Here is a 20,940-nt window from a genome sequence, read left to right on the forward strand (position 1 = left end):
GACATGTCTATATGATTTAATTTTTAAATAGTGCCTGAGATATTATTTCACTTAGTTCGATAGAAAATTACGTTCCGAATAAATTGACGTATCATAGGAGAACTTTTGACAATTTTTGACCATGGCTGTGTTAAATCACTAATTTTTAATCAAGGATCCTTGGAAAAATAGATTTCATTCTCTAATATTTTCAGTTATATTCTTTTGCCATTTAAAAGATGCCCAAATCGTATTTTTAATCATAACTTAATTTATTCAAATGGAAAGTAGGTGGGTAACGAATATATTTGGATAGAGCATAATTTTATGAAAATTTAATGGTTAATTTCTATGGTACTCTATATTGAAATCTAAATATAGTTTTTAAGCGAATAAGTCAAAAGTTTACATATGAGATATCATTCTATTCACAATGCCATTTTTTATCGAATAGAGTAAAAACAAACCTATGAAACCGTCTAGGAATTAAAAGATAATATTATCATATCCGGTGAAACTTGATGTCATTTTTTTACTTAAAATATAAAAAAAATATAGGGACACGCCTCCTTTGAAAAACACCCGGTATAGTATCTTTAAACAGTTAATGATTAGTACCAAACAGAATGGACAAATAATAAAAAATAGAAAATAAACCAGTTTTGAAAAATTTCTTTCATAGATTAAAACATATATAACATAATTTAAAATTAAATTAAAGTTAATTTGTATATTATTTATTTAACATTAACTAATAGGTACACATTTAGTGTATTAATTAAAATGCGTTTTAGGAGACAGAAATAGACAAAATATCAAAAGCCAACTTTTAATCAGCATTTAACGCTTAGGTTTACACAAATTTGCCAACAAAAGAAAAAAAAGTTAGTAGCGCACATATTTTTTTTAGAAAAATATTCCAGTGATAACCCATATGCATGTGCCTGCTGAATATCTCGACAATTTTTTAGCATTAAATAACGTCGCACATATAGTAACTTTTACCCTCAAAATTTCATTCGAATCGCTAAAAGCACGTGGAATTTTTTTTTAATAAATCGAAAAAAGTTAAAGACTTTAACCCCCTGTTGCAGCGAAACACAGCAGAATTATCGGACCTATATTAATTTGAAAAATAAATCTTATTTATATAATAGGAATCTCCCCAAGAGACATGGCACATGTTTTTTGAAGGTACCTATATTTTTATTCCCAGTTTAACACCCTTAGAATTTCTAATTTTTGCGGATAGAACATTCATAAAAAATGATGGAAATAAGCGACTTGTTCGTTAATTTGTTCATAATTTATTCATATAATATTCTATAAAGATTCTCCTAAACTCAGAACATAAATTTTAACTTAAAATATTTTTTACTTCTTTTACAGTTTATCGGGACTCAACTATTTTGCTTTGTCATCTTGCTAGCCGGATCTGCCGTTCTCTTAGACAACAGCGCCAGAGATTCCAAATTCCAGCCTGTGGTTCGTGAAAGTATGCGACAACTTATTATGAATGCACAGTACGACGACTACAAGTATAATTTACAACTGATTCAGGAAGGTGTAAGTATGACTACATATTTTTATTTTATTACCTTATTATGTTAAGTTTATTTTACCTTCAGCATCTAAAAATAAAAAAATACCTTTTTTTTAATTTATTATAGGTTGCTTTCCGATATTTTATTCATAAACATTCATAAGTGCTTATTATAACTTTGCCCATAACGTTTTAATGTTTTTTACTATCAATATTGATATTGATTGGACGATAACATTCTATTTTTACTATGTATTTCGACTGAAAGTACCGCTTTCCTTAAAATACATTTTTAGGACTAGGAATGTTAGGTTAGCCTGGGTATCGAGGCACAAGGATCACAAGGGTATAATACTTTCGAAGGCAGTAGGAATGGTCTGAGGATCTTAATTCCGTCATTGCCCTTTGTCTGCACTATTATTGGCATCGTCTGTTTAAACAAATTAAAGGACCCAAACCAGATCAACTGACTGTGGAATTACTATAACAAAAATGCATATGAAATGGTTAAAAAAAAATACTGAAGAAACTAAAAAGAAAATGGCCCATTAATAGGCCCAAAACCTTTCTGCGGCGCTTCAAAAGCAGTCACAAAATGGACACAAAATAGTGGTGAACAACAGATCTCTACAGGTGAAAAATTCATGAACATTCGCTAAATTTTACTGCAGACATGATGATGATAAGCTAAAACAGAATGACTGTCAAATCTGTAGTTGGCTTACCCACAGAGCATTGTAAGCTGAATATGCTGATTGATTGTCAATCAGAGGAAGAAACTACGGAACACATTTTATGTCAGTACGACAAGCTAGGAAATATTTAGTTCTATGTATTAGGCACTTATTTATTAGAAATTGACATAGAGTTACTTGGAGAGTTCAGTCTTACTTCTTATTCTTTTTTTGTGTCCACCTGGTTTCTCTTGCCGTCTACAAGCTCACAGTAAAGAAAACATATAAGCGGCTTCCTTTCATCCTGCATGCGTGACCAGCCCACCTTAAGCAGGATTTAGAAATTATGACTTCAGCTCTCGCAGCTGGTTTTTTCAAGGACCGATACGTTCAAAACATGGTGGTACTATTTGATTGTGAAAAGTTGTTTGAGGTATCTCTGTTGCAACTTATTTTCAAAATTGTTCGGTCTATAAGTTGTTCAAACAGATAGAACTTATCTAGAGATCACAACAGGATCACGATAGATCTGAAAAGGCCACAGTGGAACAGACCGATAGCCACCACCCAAATCTAACCTAATCTGATCTAGGTTTTCTTAACATAATTTAACTGACATATTGTTTTAACGAAATATTAGTGCTTTCCTTTTATCCTATTATTTTATCTCAATTTTATTTTGCCACTCTTATTTTTATTATTTATTTAATATAGATTGGATATTTTATTCTACCGAAAATATTATGAATAAGAATTGATTCAACAATAAGGTATAAAACAGTTTTAAATAAATAAATTTAAAATTGCAATTGAATATTCGGCAAACTTTTGAATAGAATTAAAGCAAAAGAAAGACATGAACCTTTATCAATATAACAAATGGTTTTCTCAGTTATTAAACACAGGTAACTTTTTTATTCTGGATTTCAAAGAGCTGGAAAACGATGGTCGCCTGCGAGAGACAGGAAATTCCAGAAAATTAATTGCCACAGTTGCAAAAAGTTTCGGCAGCAGTATTCAGAGGTCACTTTTCTGATGCGCGTCCAACTCTAAATGTTGTCTCATTCGGCTGAAAGATATGAACTGAAAAACGTAACCCCGACAAAAGAGAAGTTGTGATTGCATGTCGCTCTCCGTTGTTCTCTTGATGGGAACATGAAAACTACGTCGAAACCTGAGAGAAAAAACTTTTTATCGGTACATGGCATTTCATTTTTTTTTAATTTTGTCTGTAACGCTTAACGTGTCTGACTATTAATTGGCTAGGTTGAAAACATTTCCGATTCTAATGCATATGAACGCAGAGAATGCATTGTCTTACTTCCATTTAACTGTTTTTTTTTAACAATATACTATTTTTTCTTTAGTGATATGTAAAAAAATTAGTTTGTTGAAAGTATAGATATCCAGCACTATGCAGTCTTGATATTATATTTTTAATTTACTGAAACTTTGGTTAAAAAACTATATCCGAAAAGTGGTTAGAAACTAGAATTAATTTAACTTTACTAATAATTATATAACCTAAATTTTCCTAAACAACAAGGAAAACAGAATAAACCCGCGAAGAAAAAATTACATTATCTTATACAGGGTAATCTTCATGGTGTCAACAACATCGCAATATTTAAAATGCTCTATCGCAATTTTTAAATGCAACACTATGTATATTATACCGTATGATCGAGAAAAAACGGCGTCAGCGATGGCTATGGAATGAAGATCGCTGTCATTTTATATGTAAATTTATATGAGAAATGTCATCGATGTTCATTTCCCAGCCAACTGGACGCCGTTTTTATTCGATCATACGGTAGAACTCCTAAAGGCTGGTAGAAATGGAGCACGTACGCTCACTGCAGTATACATGGGCCACTGCCGGCTGAGATCACACCTAGAGAGGATGGGACTGGTGGAAGGCGCCGAATGCCGACTCTGTGTAGAAGATGACGAAACAATGAAGCACGTTATGTGTACCTACCCAGATGGGGGAAGGACCAGGTTTGAGATGTTTGGCAAACCCATGCTAGGCCTATCAGACCTAGGAGACATATCACCCTCGGATATATCGGCTTGTGTTAAAAGGCTCGGTCTTGAGGGTGAACTATAACGCTTATTTTCTATTAAAGGGCTTGTAGAAACTGAGCCACAATAGGCCCTCGCTGCCGCAGTGGAGGTTCCCAACTGGGACACACTCCTTGTCAATGCAATACAATTCAATGCATATTATTCTCATTTTTGATGAACAATTAAAAAGTGAACATTTTTTGTATTTGAAATGTTCATAAATTTCTAACGATTTTTCGCAGATATTCCTGGTATATTATTTAATATCGCTCTCCAACAGTAAATTTTTATCAAAGCCACCTAACATGATCTTTCTCTAGTATTTTCCCGTTATAAAACCCCATATGTAATATAATACTGGAAATATCTGCAAAACCGCTAAAAATTTAGAAACATTTTAAATACAAAAAATGATCATTTTTTAATTTTGCATCTAAACGAAAAATAATATATTTTATTCTGTAATTCTTGATGTTTAGAAAAATATAGCTAAGTATTAATAAAGTTATATTCGCTCCACTTTTTAACCACTTTGGGGGTATAGTGTTTTTAACTAAAGTTTTAGTAAAAATAAGAAATAAAATGGCAACAGCGCAGAGTGTTTCAATTAAAAATAGTGTACTATAACAGAATTTCATGCTGAATTCAATTATCTACAGGAAATTTGGTGGTACAATTTAAAAAAACCTTAAAAGTTTATCATAACTTTTTTGTGACACTCTGTATACAACAAAATATGTTGAGTATATGCCCCTTTATAAACTATGCAACATTTATATAAAACTTTTTTTAATATATTCGACAATAATGACGATATTGGACTTGTATATTTATATTATTTTCCGAGTTATTTTCATTTCTTTGATTTACTAGGTGCGTATCATATTTTTTGAAATTATGCCTGTAGTACTCAATATGTTAACAAAAGTAAATAAAACTATTAAATAACTAAAATTGGTTACAATTAAATATTCGGTAAACATTTAATGCAATTTGAATGAAAATCAAATGCTTAGGTTCTGCCGATATCAGAAAAAATCTCAATCATATAGAACGATACATAAATGTTTTTTGCAACTTCAAAGAGCTGGACAATGCAGGTCAGCCACGGGAAAGAGAACCTTCGACAGAATTAATTGCTAAAGTTGCAAAAAGCTTTAGCAATAGTATTCAGAGGTCGCCAATCTGAGGGGTGTCGATACTATACTTTTCCTCTGGCGACGAAGGATAGGGCTTAAAAAAAGACAGGATAATAGAAAAGTTTTGATTGGATGTCGTTTTCCGTTTTTTGTTTTTTGCGGAAAACATGGAAAATACGTTGATGAGCCTAATGTTTTTATCAATAATTAGATGTACGAGTATTAAGAAAATAGTCCAACCTAGCACAATTTCAAATAAAAGAATAATAGTATTTAAGGTAATTACAAAAAAACTCATTTTTAAAAGTTTTAACACCCTGTAACTCTAAAACTATGCATTTCTATACCTATGTTTATAGGAACTTTTTTCATATTTTTTGATGAGGAACCAATTGAGTACTTATTTAAAACTTTTGCAAGTTATTCATATTATTTTTTTTAAGGGTTGCTATTAGACTTGGATCAAGAAAAATTAATAAAATTGGGTTTATCTCATCAAAGACGCCGAAATCGAGAAAATATCAAGAGACAACTTTTAATCGGCATTAAACTGCTTACAATATTGCGCTAACAAGGGAAAAAAATCAGTGATGTACATCCTTTTTTAGAAAAATATTCCAGTGATAACTTATATGTACATACGTCCCTGGTGAATATGTGGATACTTTTAGCTTTAAAATATGTCGCATTTATAGTAACTTTTATCCTCAAAATTTCATTCGAAATGCTAAAGGTACTCAAAATTACGAAGTACGAAGAAAATTATAATAAATAGAAAAAATATTAGCACTTTAACACTCTGAAACTATGAAACAAAGCAGAATCGGACCTATATTGATATGAGAAATAAATCTTATTTTTATATGAGGAATCTCCCCACGAGAGATGGCAGATATTTTTTGGAACACCCTCTACATTACTATTGAAAGAGCCATAAATAATGCAGGGTGTCCCAAAAATAGCTGCAAGTATTTTAAGGGGTGGTAAATCTGGTCAAAAAACATATTTTCTCTTTGAAATTTTTAAAATAAATTAATAATAATCGTTTTAACTATGAAAATTAAAAAAATAATACAAACATTTTGAGAGTTCCGGTAGCAATCGATAATCTAATAGATAAAGAAATTGTATGCTATATGGCGTATTTTAGTTTCTTTTTTTGAAACTCAATTCTATGCCGAATAATTGAGTTACAAAAATTACACCTTTTTTCATTACTTTTTTTGTAACACTGTGTATAGAACAAAAAATTTGACAACGTAAAAATGATCTGTACTAAAAGATTGGTAAAAAACTCTCACTGAACTGTTAGGAGGTACGAAGTTAGCTGGATCAACTAGTAACAAATATTCGACGAACTTTTATTGGAATCTGAACGTAAGGCAGAAAATTCGCTAGACTTTAACTCTATCGATATCGGAAAATCCATGATTATGAAGAAAGATAAATATATTTTTGGAATATCAAAGAGCTGGAAAATGATGATTGGCTGCGAGCAAAAGGACACTCGCCAAAATTAATTGCTTCAGTTGCGAAAAGTTTCGTCAGATCCAGAGATCGCCTTTTCTGATACGCTTCCAACTCTAAACTTTCTTCCAATCCGCTTTGAAGTAGGGATTCAAAAACAGACCCGACAATAGAAAAGTTTGGATTGCATGTCGCTTTCCGTTTTCCTCTTGATGAAAACATGAAAAATGCGTTGAAAATTCAGCAAAAAACCTTTAAAGTTGTCACTTTTAATTCTCTGCGCATTATCTTGAATTTCTATATGTCTATAATAATAGTTAATTATATTAAAATTATATTACAATAATTAATAATTACATTCTATACTACAAATTAAATTCTATTTTTATATTAAGTTGCTTGATTTTTATATGAGAGACTAAAAATAAGTTTTTATTGATTTTTTTTAGAAAATAGCTATTTATGTAACAAGTTTCGAAATAAATGTGTTGTAAGCACGGGACGCAAAATTGCGTCATTTGATACAAGATTTTTTGTGAAAGCGGATAATTTGAGCTTTTCATGATATTATTATTATTTATTTTTAAACATTTTTTAAATGTTCTTAAATATTAATAATTACCAGTAATTAGCAAATGTACCAACATATTGAAATAATAATTTCTTTGTTAATACGGTTTAGAATCCTTAAAATAACCGCAAAAATAATCGAAAATCAACAATGAAATAATAGTTTTGTTTAAATTTCTTAATCAGCTGAGCCCTATTATAGTTCGCAAAAATCCGAGCTATATTATTACATTACTCTGACGGAAATACCGCAAATAATCGATATTTTTGACTCCGCCCCTAATCACATATTTCATTCCTTTAAAGCTTCACGATTTGTTCAACAGAGGCAGCACATTTTGTCGAGAGGTTGACCAACTTTAAGAATATATAAACAAGGCTAGTAGTTATAAAAAGCATTTTTGGTAAACTCTGTCTCTAATAGTTTCTGAAAAATAAAATTATTTTTTTTTAAAAATGTCCGATTAAATGAATATCTCCGAAACTAAAGTTCCGAAAAAATTCGTAATATATCTACAAATTCATTTACCCGCTAGCAGTTAAAATAAAATTAATTTTTTTAAAAATGTCCGATTAAATTTATATCTCCGAAACTAAAGTTCCAAAAAAATTCGTAATATATCTAGAAATTAATTTACCCACTAGTAGTTATAAAAAGCATTTTTGGTAAACTCTGTCTCTAATAGTTTCTGAAAAATAAAATTAATTTTTTTAAAAATGTCCGATTAATATTAATCGGTTTCTAAGGCATTGTTTATGCATATGACAAAGTTCTGCCTGGTTCAAACGTCGCCGTATTTGCTACAAAGTTTTATGAAAAAATGAGTGATAATGACGAGTCTTTGGATATTCAATAAGCTGCTGAAACTGCGCTATCCGCGTTAGTGCCCGTAAAGTCGAAAAACTTATACGAGACCACCTACAACAAGTTTGAAAGCTGGGTCAAAGAAAAACATGAGAGTTTCACAGAAAAGGTATTGCTAGCCTATTTCCTCAAGTTATCCACTACATTAAAGCCGCCAACTCTGTTTAAGATTTATAATAAATAAATATTTTCATTGTTTCTAACGTTTCATTTTTTACTTTTAGGCACTAGTGCCTAAACAAGTGTCACTTTTAGATACTAGTGCCTAAAAGACTGTCATTTCGAATCTCAAATAAATATCAAAAACTGTCACTTTCAAAACGCTTTCGCAAAAAAATGTTTTCGAATATAGACGGGATAAGTCTTTTTGGAATAATTTTATAGAGCTGTAAGCCGATTACCGTCTCGTCGTTATAAAGAGGAGATACTTAATACTAATTGCTAGAGTTGCAAAAAGATTTCACAGGAATATTCAGAGGTTGTTGATTTCTGATACGCGTCTGACTCTAAAGTTTATTTTAATCAGGTCTAAGATAAAAATTAAAGAAAGCAACAAAAAGAAAGTTTTCATTGCATCTCGCTTTTTATTGCTCTCCAGATGACAAAATAAAAACGCGTTGAAAACTCCAAAAAAAATTAATCATCATTATTTTTAGCTTATTCAACCATTTTCAATAATTATGATGTAGCTTATCTCACATATTTAGATACTCTCTTTGTAGTTGGGCCCATTGTTGTCTATTGTTAGTTATCCCTGCTAATTTCCTAATATTATGGTCCCATCTCAGGTTTGGTCTTCCTCTAGATCTCTTGATTTCTCGTGGGTACCATGCTGTATTTTTTATGGTCCATCTGTTATCCGTCCTTCTTGTCAAAATTGCCACTTGAGTTATTGGTATTCTATTCTGTTACGGCCTATCTTTGTTATTCCCAGCATATTTCGTTCCATTTAGCGACCTGCAGTTTTCTTATAATATCCGTTTTGTGTGTCCAGGTTTTGCATGCATAGGTCATGACTCGTAGTATATATTGGACGAATGTTATCTTCTTTAGATAAAGTGGCATTCTAGATTTAAATATGATAGAGTTTCTTCCATAAGTATTCCATGCTAACTTAATTCTTCTGTTAATTTCTGGTAATAGAAATCCTGAGTTGTGTTTCCCGAATATATATATATATATATATATATATATATATATATATATATATATATATATATATATATATATATATATATATATATATATATATATATATATATATATATATATTCTTCTACTATTCCCAGTGTTGTGTTATTTACTAGAATGTCTTTTGCGGTCTACCAGTTCGGTAGTCCACTCTTTTAGTTTTTGCTAAATTAATTTTGAGACCTACTTCAATGCTGGCTGTATTGTTCTTTAATTTGTGCTTGTAGTTCTTCGGGACTATTGGCAATTAGGACATCATCAGCGAATATTAGATGTTTAAAATATTCTCCATCCATTCTTAATCCTTTGTTGGTCCAGTCAATAAAAAAAATTAACGGTGCCATTTTTATCCTATGTTTATGTTTTACATAAAAAGTGGATTATTTTAGTGTTCAAATCGTCAGCAATTCTATTACGTATGCATTATTTTTCCAGGCGGTCATCCGTTTTATCTGACACACAAAACTGACAGGTAATACGATATCTGTAGATGGAGCTTTAGCGTTGTAGTATAGATTGTTAGGAGATAGGAACAAAGTGTCGCTAATATGGATACCGGGACATGTCGGCCTAGAGGGAAATGAACGTGCTGATTCCCTCGCCAAAAGTGGTGGAGGCTCGTCATTCGTGGGCCCAGAACCGACACTTAGCGTACCAAAAGATCTCGCAAGAGACAGGCTCCGTGAATTGGTTAGGGGTGCGACGTTTCGGGAATGGTATGGCAGTCCCGGAATGGAACATGCCAAGACAATCCTAGCAGGGCCATCCAAACGTAGAACAGATGAACTCCTAAAGGCTGGTAGGAACGGAGCGCGTACACTTACTGCAGTATACACTGGCCATTGCCGGCTAAGATGACACCTACAGAGGATGGGACTGGTTGAAGACGCCGAATGCCGACTCTGTATGGAAGATGACGAAACAATGAAGCACGTTATGTGTACCTATCCCGCTGGGGACAGGTCCAGGTTAGAGGTGTTTGGCAAACCTATGCTAGACCTATCAGACCTAGAAGACATATCACTCTCGGACATAACGGCCTATGTTAAAAGGCTAGGTCTTCAGGGTGAATTTTAATGCTCTTTTTCTATTAAAGAGCTTGTAGAAACTGAGCCACAATAGGCCCTCGCGGCCGCAGTGGAGTCAAATACAATACAATAGATTGTTATCGCATAAATGTAGAATAGCTTATATCAGTTGTTAATACAGAAAAAAAAAACTTAATGATACAACTTTAGACAAGAAACTAGAGCTTTACGGAATTTATGAAACCCCCAGTGATATATTATTTAATACTTTTACAATAGAGTAACTCATTTTCACTTTACTAATTTAATAAAATAGAATATAGAAGCATTTAAAGAAACTTTCTATATCTTAAATCAATTTACTTACTAATTCATCGTATATCCAGCACACGGGAATATAACATTTACTTAACACTTAACAACTGGCGAAGAAAAATACTAGATAACCCGTAAAAATATTTTATTTCCGATATTTGAAGTCGGTATGTACACAGACAGCAACTTTATTTCTAACGTTTCCTCAAGATTTTAGCGGGAATATAGTATTTCTGCAGTATATCGATGCTTTTTAGAAACCTAAACCCAGCACAAATATTAGTTCGTACGGAACATTATGACAGCACTGTTGTGAGAATTTTTTATTTAACGGAAATGTAGTCTCCGGTTACGAGAGCTTTGAGTGGAACAAACAATAGAGACATTGAAAATAGAGCAACACATGCTGTGTGTTTTAGGATTATATTTAGATCGATTAGTATAGCTATACTTTATATAAAGCAATTTGTTTTTAATATTTTACCTAAAGAGTCTGTCCAACAAGAATATATATATGTTGGAGGCCGATGCCGAATTCGGCCTATGTCCGAAATAATTAGACATATGGCGATTTGTCCATATTAAACTTGCCAGATGCGTGCAACTTCGTGGTAATAAATAGTCTTTATATAACTTCTTTGCGGAGGGAATAAATCTTTTTTTGGCATAATATAACAACAAAAGATTAACACCGCATAGAAGATGAAACCATTGCAATCAAAACTCTTTCGCGTAACTTTGTGGATATAGGTAAGTATATTTAATTATAATCGCCATATGTCTAATTATTTCGCACATAGGCCGAATTCGGCATCTGCGTCCAACATATATATGTTACAGTAAAAGTTGGAAATCAGTGATTGTTAACAATGAATAGTAAAAGCTCACATTTCAACAGCTATTTTTGAAACCAACTTTTACTAGTAAATGCTAGTATTCCCTGGACGTTAGCAGTGATTTTAAAAGATTCAGTTACTGCGGTTGCGTCATGTTGTAACCTAACATTAAATTGGGCTAAACGTTGGCTTAGGTTGTTAATTAGTTAATGTTGATTAGTTATGTATATATTTTTTGTTATCGTTGTAAAAAGAGCTTTGTGGTATTTTCTCTACGAAAGAAATTTTCTGTGAAAAATTAAGGCAAATTAGACACTCGCAAGAATGTAATAGTGCCTGTTTTTCATTTTTGCAATATAATGAAGTCATAACAAAGTTAAGCATGCAAGAGAAAAATATATTGAAGAACCTAGTGACTATGAACTTATTAAAGGTTTTGATACGCTTGAAGTAGCGGGTTTGAAAAAACGAATAACCCCCGTTGAAGAAAATTCGGTCATCTTTATTTTGTCCACGATGAAGAACTTTATTGAAAAAACCTTGTACCAATAAGCAATCTTATGTTTGTGAATGTTCTTTTAAATTGTTTTGTACACTTTAAAATGTTTACTATGTTTTCCCATTTAAAATTTAGAAGGTTATAATATGACGATATTTTCTAAAATTTTTAATAAATATACTAAAGAAGTAATTGTAATTTTAAGATATGTTGATCAACTTGAATATTTAGGTGACTTTCACTGGCTACCTTTAGTAAACGTTACGTTCACTAGTGATTGCTAGAAATTGATAGGAAAAGTCGACAAATCACTTTAAAATACCACATTCACTGGTCCAATGCGTAATTGCTAGCATTTCCTAGTGAATGTTAACAATCACTGAATTTCCGACTCTCACTGTAACATATATGTTGGAGGCAGATGCCGAAAATTAGACATACGGCGATTATAATTAAATATACCTACCTATATCCACAAAGTTACGCGGAAGAGTTTTGATTGCATTAGTTTCAACTTCTATGCGGGGGGTGTTAATCTTTTGTTGTTATATTATACCAAAAAAATAATTAACCCCTTGGCAGGTTTAGTATGGACAAATCGTCATATGTCATTGGACATTGGCCGATTTTTTTTGGCTACATTGGCCATTTGGACATTGGCCGAAATTCGGCATCTGCCTCCAACATATATACCAATGACCGTTGTTGTAGTATAAATAGGTACCATAAAATATATCATAACCTTAAGAATTATGTTTGTGGAATAATACATACCTTTAAAGCCATATACTGGGTGGTGCATCGTCGTTGGAAAGATACGAAATCCCATGCAAATTTTGAACTGTCTAAATATTGACTTCCCTATTAATCCTTCAGCAAAGTCGCGTAAATAGGTTTTTTAAAGGTCTTTTGGGGAAGTCGATTTTAAGTAATATAAGAAAAACTGCATATATTTTTCAGTTAAAACTGAACAAGTAACAATCCGAAAACCAGGGAAATGCCAACGTAGGTTAAGATGGCATCCTATAATTTTGCCAGTGTCGAATTATTTTTTTAAACATTGAGTTTTTGCCTCATTCAAATCAGTTCTAAATTACAAAAATGCATTTAGGGGGCACTAACCTAGGTATTACAACGCAGCAGTGTAGATGCAATATCAAAAAACATTTGACAGTGATAAAATGATAAGTTAACAACTTAAGATGTTCTAATTTGGCATGTGTGTATATTCAGCATACGTAGGCGTTTAATAAACTTATTTACTTATAAACTTATTTACTTGACTTAGCTGTAAAATTAATAGGGTAGTCAATATTTAAACAGTTCAAAATTTGCATGGGAATTCCTGTTTCCAACGAGGGTGCATCACCCGAAATATATATTAGATTTTAAGAAAGACAATAGACGAGTACATTTTTTTTGATCAATTAAATTATCTTTCATATTCAGGTAGGATGCTGTGGAGCTGATGGACCAGACGATTATTTGATACTTCAACAACCGTTGCCATCAGAATGCAGAGACACCGTTACCGGAAATCCATTCTTCCACGGATGCGTAGATGAAGTTACATGGCTTTTTGAAACAAAATGTGCATGGCTAGCTGCACTGGCAATGATTGTTGCTTTTATCAATGTAAGTATCATTCAAAACAAAGGAAGTATAATATTATAAAAAGTATAAAGGATAAATCGTATTAAAATGATTGTACATTTTTGAAATTATCGATACACCATTTTATTCGTTATCCAAAGAGCTATAAAATTTCATAATATTTTCTTGCAAATGTCGATATTATCTATAAAGTTTTTAGTATGAAAAATGTGCAAAAAGCTTGCATCTGTTTAAATGTAAAAAACGACAAGTCCTACCAGGATTTAAGTTCAAACACCGACATGTACCTCGTCAGCCAATAGGAATGAGTTAGTCAGGTCATGTGACAATGTAACCTGATTAACTAAGTAAAGTTTTATTCTGCTAAAAATTTAGATTTTGATGTTTAGTTTTAGTTAAAAGCTAGGTGTATTATAATTCCTTGCCTACTTTTGTTTATTTTCCAATAAAATTTCAGAAAAATAACTGAATCCATTTTATTTTGACTTTATTCAACAATTATGAAAAGTTCAAATAAAAATTAAAACATTCCTACATTTACATGTCCTTTTAAAAGAGCAGTAGGCATATTCGGGTTAAAATACCAATTTACAAGAGAGCTCCCTGAATTAGATCTTTATGCAGAACATTTTCACAGATTTAGTATTCTTTTTAATATTCATAATATTTTAAATCATTTTTTTGTGTTTTGTATAAAATTTATTAAATGGATATGTTGGGTTTTGCATGCAGACGCCTGAAATTAAACATAAGTGAATATTAAAAACAATTAAAACGTTAAAATCATATGCAGAACATAAAAAGTTATCTCATTAGGTAAATTATGGCCAGTTGGTATCTGTTAATTTAAAGCTTGCCTTCATTTAACATTATTTTAACAGAACGTCAACGGTTTATAGTAACTGCTGAAAACTAAACGACGAAACGAGATAACTAGTGAAAACAACTATTTTTGAATAGTTATATTTAAACATTTTAAATAGTTTTCTCTTCCTTTTTTTATTTCTCTTCCTGACGACAAGAGGAGACATATCTCCTGAAACCTTAAGCATTTTTTGGGGTTTGGAATTTTTTAACAGTAAAAAGTTTTTTTTTAATAATAAAAAGCACTGATAATCTAGTCTCCATTTGGATTCAACGCCAGTGATGTTTACAAAAAATAACTTTTTATTTTGTAGATATCGCTTAAAGTGGCTAGAAACCCAGATTTTTTTCAAGTAAATTTACTTTCTTAAATGTCTTTTCTAAATGTGAAACATTTTCGTAACTGTATTACTTTGAAGAAACGCTTTAACTCTCAATTCAAAACAAAGAGTGTATTATAAGAAAATGCCAGCTATTTATATCTATCATGACACAAGAAGTGAGCATTGAAAAAAGAAAAATCGTCGAATGGCAAAATCAATGACATTTTCCATCGAAGCTAACGACCGTACATATGCATAAAGAGCCGAAGAAACGAATGTTTGGCTTTCAGCTTTCCATTACTCGCTTTCAAAATGGCTCTTTTATTACTGTTAAAGTTTTATCTCTTTTGTATTTCCCTTTCTCTTTTTCGGCGAGCACGGTGGCTTTCGAAATATTGTGGGATTTCGACGAGTCATTTATTTCAATCGGCGCAAATCTTTTGAGCCCTTTTGCAAATTAACGTTTCTTACTGCATACGGAATTTCTTTTATTTAAAGTCCCCGTTGCGTCAGTCTTTTCGTTCGTTTGCTTCCTTTTTGTTTATTTTGGTATAACCTTCTTGTGCTATTTGAGATAAATATAAAATGTGCACCTGAGATTTCAAATGCAATCGAATTCGATTATAATATGAATGGAGGAAAAAATTTGTGTGCTATAACCGAATGTTTGTTATTTCGGATTTTTATTATACAGGGTGCTACAAATTCGGAGTACGAGTATCTCGGTAACTGTAAGAGAGAGTATCTCGGTAACTGTAATAGATACGAACATGATGAAATTGAGACAATGTTGCACCTCGGGATGTTTAGCAATATGCCATGAAAATGTTTTAAATTTTTCAAAGATTGCTGAGATATTTGAAAAAAGCTGGAAAATTTTGAAAATCATCGTTTTATTTTTTCTTGTCATTAATTTTTAAAATATGTAAAAATGCACATTTTCATAGCTACTTTATTACGGCTACCTGATAGTATTTTTAGATTTTCATTTGTAAAAAGTTACTCCTCTTACCTCTTACTACAAAGTGTACAAAATGCATTCGGAAGTATAAGAAGATCTGTTGTAAGGGTTATAACCTGAAATAAAAAATGCAAGTCCGTTATTAAAAAAATAAATTGGCCTACATATGTACCTATTATGGAAAATAAATTTCTTGCAGTTTTTAGGTATATAATAAAACTATATAAGAGTTTCTTGCCTTGAACTGCTAATATAGAAATTAATTCCACGCTATCTCGCGATGCGGCTATCTCGCGATGCGGGACTTAATATCTTACCGCTACTTTACGACAAGTCGGATTGATATATTCAGCGCTGTGCTCGTCGTTTTGTGGAAATACCCAAGCTCACCTGATGATGTGGTAGGGCCCCGAAACCGGTAGTGAGAGCAGGTTGATCCACATTATGACGAGCACAGCGTGGAATTAATTTCTATATTAGCAGTTCAAGGCAAGAAACTCTTATATAATTTTATCATAAATTATCAGCTAATTTGAAAATCTAAAAATACTATCAGCCCTAATAAAATGGATATGAGAATTTGCAATTAGTTTTTCTAATTTCTGAAATGTAATGACAGGAAAAAATAAAATTTATTTGTAAAAAAATCCGTTTTTGTTTCAAAAAATTCAGCAATCCTTGACATTTTTGAAACTTTTCTGGTACTAACTTACTTACTGCCATTACTCGCTGACGAGTATTTGACACGCATCAGAACAGGATTCTGCAAGGCGCTTTCTTTCGTGAGCTTTTCTGTGAAAGCCCGATACGTGATGTTATCACTCTTCCGCACTCCGGACATTCAAAAATCTCATTACTTTGTTGCCTCTTTACTTTTTGGTTTTCGTTGTTAACTGAGTTTACGATTCTCCTCCATTGCGTTCTATTTTGCGCTGCTTCCTCCCACTGATGCTGCATACTTATCCCCTTTAAGTTTTCATGGAAAAGATCCTTGCATCTTTTGAGATATCCACCCGGTTTCCTCTTACCCTCAACAAGCTCACAGTAAAGAAAAGATTTCGGTAGGCGGTTTCCTTACATCCTGCATACGTGGCCAGCCCATCTTAAGCGGGATTTAGTAATCATGTCGTCAGCGCTCTCGCAGCTTGCTTTTTCAAGGACTGATACGTTTGAGACATGGTGGGACCATCTGATTCTTAATAGTTGTCGAGGGTGTCACTGTCTCGCAACTTGCTTAATGCGTTCATGCGTTGGCAGTACGGCACCCAGGTTTCGTTTCCATATGACATGGTGGGGATTATTATTACTCGGTAAACTGCAAGTTTCGTTTTTGTGCCCAAGTCATGATTGTAGAAAACTCTGTCTTTTAATTTCCAGAATGCTCTTGAGGCGCTGCTAATTCTGTGCTGAATTTCATTTGATATTTGCCTTTTCCGAAATCATACTGCCGAGGTAATTGAATTCCGCTACATATTCCAATAGTTCTTCTCCGATTTTTATAGCACTGTTATGATTTTCTGGGGGATTGCACATGATTTTAGTTTTATCGATGTTCAGCTTAAGGCACAAAGTCTCGTATGCTCAGGTGTGTTCAGCATATCCTGTAATTGCTGTAACGTGTTTGCAACTAGAGCATATCACAGTCATCAGCGTATTGAAGAATAATTGTCTGTGATGAATTTTATACGTATTTTTGCCCTGAGTCTTTTTATGTTGATCAGACCGCCGTCATACGTCTATATAACACCCATTCCTCTTTCCTGCAGTTTGCTGTCCACTATAATAGAGGCCGCTATCATGAATATGTTGAATAAGAGAGGAGCTAGGACACATCCCTACCTAACTACTGTATTTGTCAGGAGAAGGGATCGCTCCGTGATCCATGATGTGACACTCTCGACTTTTTGATGTTACGGAGGCTCTTACACACTGTAAGAAATTTGTTGGGTACTCCGAACCTAACCTAACCATAATACGTAGTAGTTCTACGCTCACCGAATAATGGGAAAGCCTGTATTAATGGCACATCCACTGAGCTAAAAAATATATAGTATTTCATTTAAAAAATATGCTACTTTAATTTGAAAATATGTATAAATCACCTTGTATGTTACAAAAATGTACAAAATGTACAAAAATACTTTCAAAATGGGCGTTACAATTGCCCCCATATTATGTAAAAAAATTGAAATGAAAATCACAAACGAATAATCTAATATACTCTTTCATATAGCTTTATCAGAAGACTGGGTCAACCTGTATATTAAACGGCTTGCTTTTATAACAGATAAAATGCAAAATTTTAAAATTTAAATAAATGCAGCAAAATGGAAAAGAAACAAAGGCTATATATCTTGCTAAGTAAAGAAAACAAGTCGGTTTTACGCTGACCTAAAAATGCATGCATAGGGCTTTAGATCGGGCGATATGTACAAACCGAATGTTTAAGTAATTAATTTTTTCCTTTTTAATCAGTATTATTTTTACAAACGGCTGGTATAAATCGTCGGAGCGTATAAATCAGACGATATCTTTCGGTATAATATGTGCCTTATTGCATGCTAGTTTCTGTTACGTGTCTCGTACAATTCATTTACATGCTTACATGCAGCGGGTATTATCCTTGAAGTTAAATCGTTAAACTTTATTTATGTTCTTTCGATAATAAAACCCTCCTATTATTAATTGACCTAGTTCTATAAGGAACGTTTTGACATCGATCAGTTTTAACCCTTAACTGCTGACATGCAGTCTCACAGACTCCGAAACTCCACTGAGAGAAAAAACATTGTAAAATAAAAAAAATGCTAATGAATCAAATAAAATCAAACATAGTTTGGCCTCATTAATGGTCATAATTGAATTAATAAGACATTTATTGATTTTATGCATATACTCGTACATATAAAACATACATGATATTGTCATTGTTAGTGGTATATCAGAGATAGATTAATTATTCTAAACAACTACTAAAACAACACATTACCTGTAAACAATACAATTCTCCTCTTTGTCACTAACAACTGTCATACACAATAAATACCATTGTACTATTCAAAATAATGGAACGGGACAAAAATCATATAAAAATGTATGGTTGATCGGACTTATCCCGTCAATCTCGCCAAACACGATCTTTCGATGTCCATCTCGAATGACTTTTTATCGGAGATAATTAATCGTGTAGCAATAGCCTTCCAGAAATGTATTTAAACTGTTAGCAATTCTTATAGAAATGAATTACTCTCGTGTTTAAAATAAACTTATTATAAGGACGTCTTATTGGAATAAATAGAGAACCAATACTTTTCAAAAACAATAAGGCAATGCCAGTTTATTTTGAACGTGGTTTTTTTTAAAACATATAGGGTTATAATTATTGTAAAAGGACTAAATATTAGATATCGGATAAAATAGTATTCACTTTACTTCGAATGCTTTAATTTTTATTATGTAGAAAACACTATTATATTATCAGCAATCGTTTATGACACAAATAATTAGGTAAATCGAATTCAATACAACGAGTTAATTATTATAACGTGATTTATTGTGCATTTTCCAATGCATTTTTTTCTGAGTGCGTTATACAAAATATTTTCAGACTCCAGCTCATACTCCATGCCAGCAATTAGCTCTGTAATATATAATATTTATTATGGAATTATTCTGATATAAAAAAATTAATCTGATTTTAAAAACCTTTACCCTTAAACACAAATTTCTAAGGAAAGCCTAATTGTGAAAAGATGCCGATGTAAATTAATTTGATCAATTTACTGCTAAGAAAATTGTCAAAACTTTTTTCAGAGCCCTCGGCACATTTTAAAAGTTAATTAAAAATATTTTAAGGCTTCACCAAAAAATTTTTTTTGAGAAAAATAAGTCCGTTGAAAATATGCCTCAATGTTCGGAGTCGTAAATTCGTTAATCCATCCCAGGAGATATAAACGATATTGAGAGTAGAGAGGGGTTGGAAGAAAAAAAGGAAAACGGAAGAAGGATAACGAATGGTATTTGATTGGTTTAATTTTGGCATCATTTAGTTAGAATTTGCTTTATTTAGAGTTCAGGAATAGTGTGTCGGACATCTGTAGCTCCTAGAATAAAAAAAAAATTGACAGTTTTGTTTAACTGCAAATCTAAAGTATGTATATGTATTTCTGGAAAATATTCTTCTATATGAATAATCTAACTTAAAAAGGTCTGAGTGAATCTGGATGATTTTTTAATGGAACGCCCTCTATATTAGTGCATTTTTGTCCTCCTCTCAGATCACTTTGCATAATCCTAAGATATGAGTAAATACATTTCGATAATTTTAGAGATATTAATAAATAAATAAAAAAAATAAACACATTTTTTCAGATATTTTAAGGACCGTTATTCCGATTTGAATGAGATTTTGGGTGTCTATGTTTTGCTAAGTGCTTTGACATTTCTGACTTTCACAAAAATTAATAAAAAGTACGGGAAGAGTGAAAACAACCTCCACCCCTACATAAACTTTAGTATAAAAATTTTTCAACCCAACCGACGACCGATTTTTTTCGATCTCTCTAGTATTTACTCCATTTTTTGTCTCCGTGCATTCTTTTTGAGGAAAAAAATTATTTTTCCAAAGCTGACTTCCAAAAATTGTTTTTAGCCACATCAAGCTATGGAGGGGCATAAAATCTATTATGTTCTAATAATCTAGTTTGTGAAAATCTGGAATCACAAGTGGAAATGGAAAATCTAACAGTATCACAAATTATTATTTGAGAATAAGCTTTACAAAGCGCCTAAAAAATAATTAATTTTAGTTGGTACATTTTCTACTTTTTTATAAGAAATAGGTAATACCGTATGATCGAATAAAAAGGGCGTCAGCGATGGCTATGAAATGACGATCGATGACATTTCCCATATAATTTTACATATAAAATGACAGCGATCTTCATTTCATAGGCATCGCTGACGCCGTTTTTATTAGATCATACGGTACCTTAATACATAAAAC

At 32.1% G+C, this 20,940-nt stretch overlaps 1 protein-coding gene across 1 annotated transcript in view; it reads left to right on the plus strand.

The window, feature by feature from the left end:
* Positions 1-20,940, plus strand: part of LOC115890621 (tetraspanin-2A-like) — a 116,798-nt gene that overhangs the window by 87,044 nt on the left and 8,814 nt on the right. Inside the window, exons 3-4 of the mRNA XM_030910900.1 lie at positions 1,369-1,545; positions 13,623-13,808. Of these exons, the coding sequence (XP_030766760.1) occupies positions 1,369-1,545; positions 13,623-13,808 (363 nt within the window). The remainder of the gene's footprint in view (positions 1-1,368; positions 1,546-13,622; positions 13,809-20,940) is intronic.

Source organism: Sitophilus oryzae, unplaced genomic scaffold (assembly GCF_002938485.1).
Source record: "Sitophilus oryzae breed Bouriz unplaced genomic scaffold, Soryzae_2.0 scaffold_906_pilon_pilon, whole genome shotgun sequence".
Taxonomy (NCBI): Eukaryota; Metazoa; Arthropoda; class Insecta; order Coleoptera; family Curculionidae; genus Sitophilus; species Sitophilus oryzae.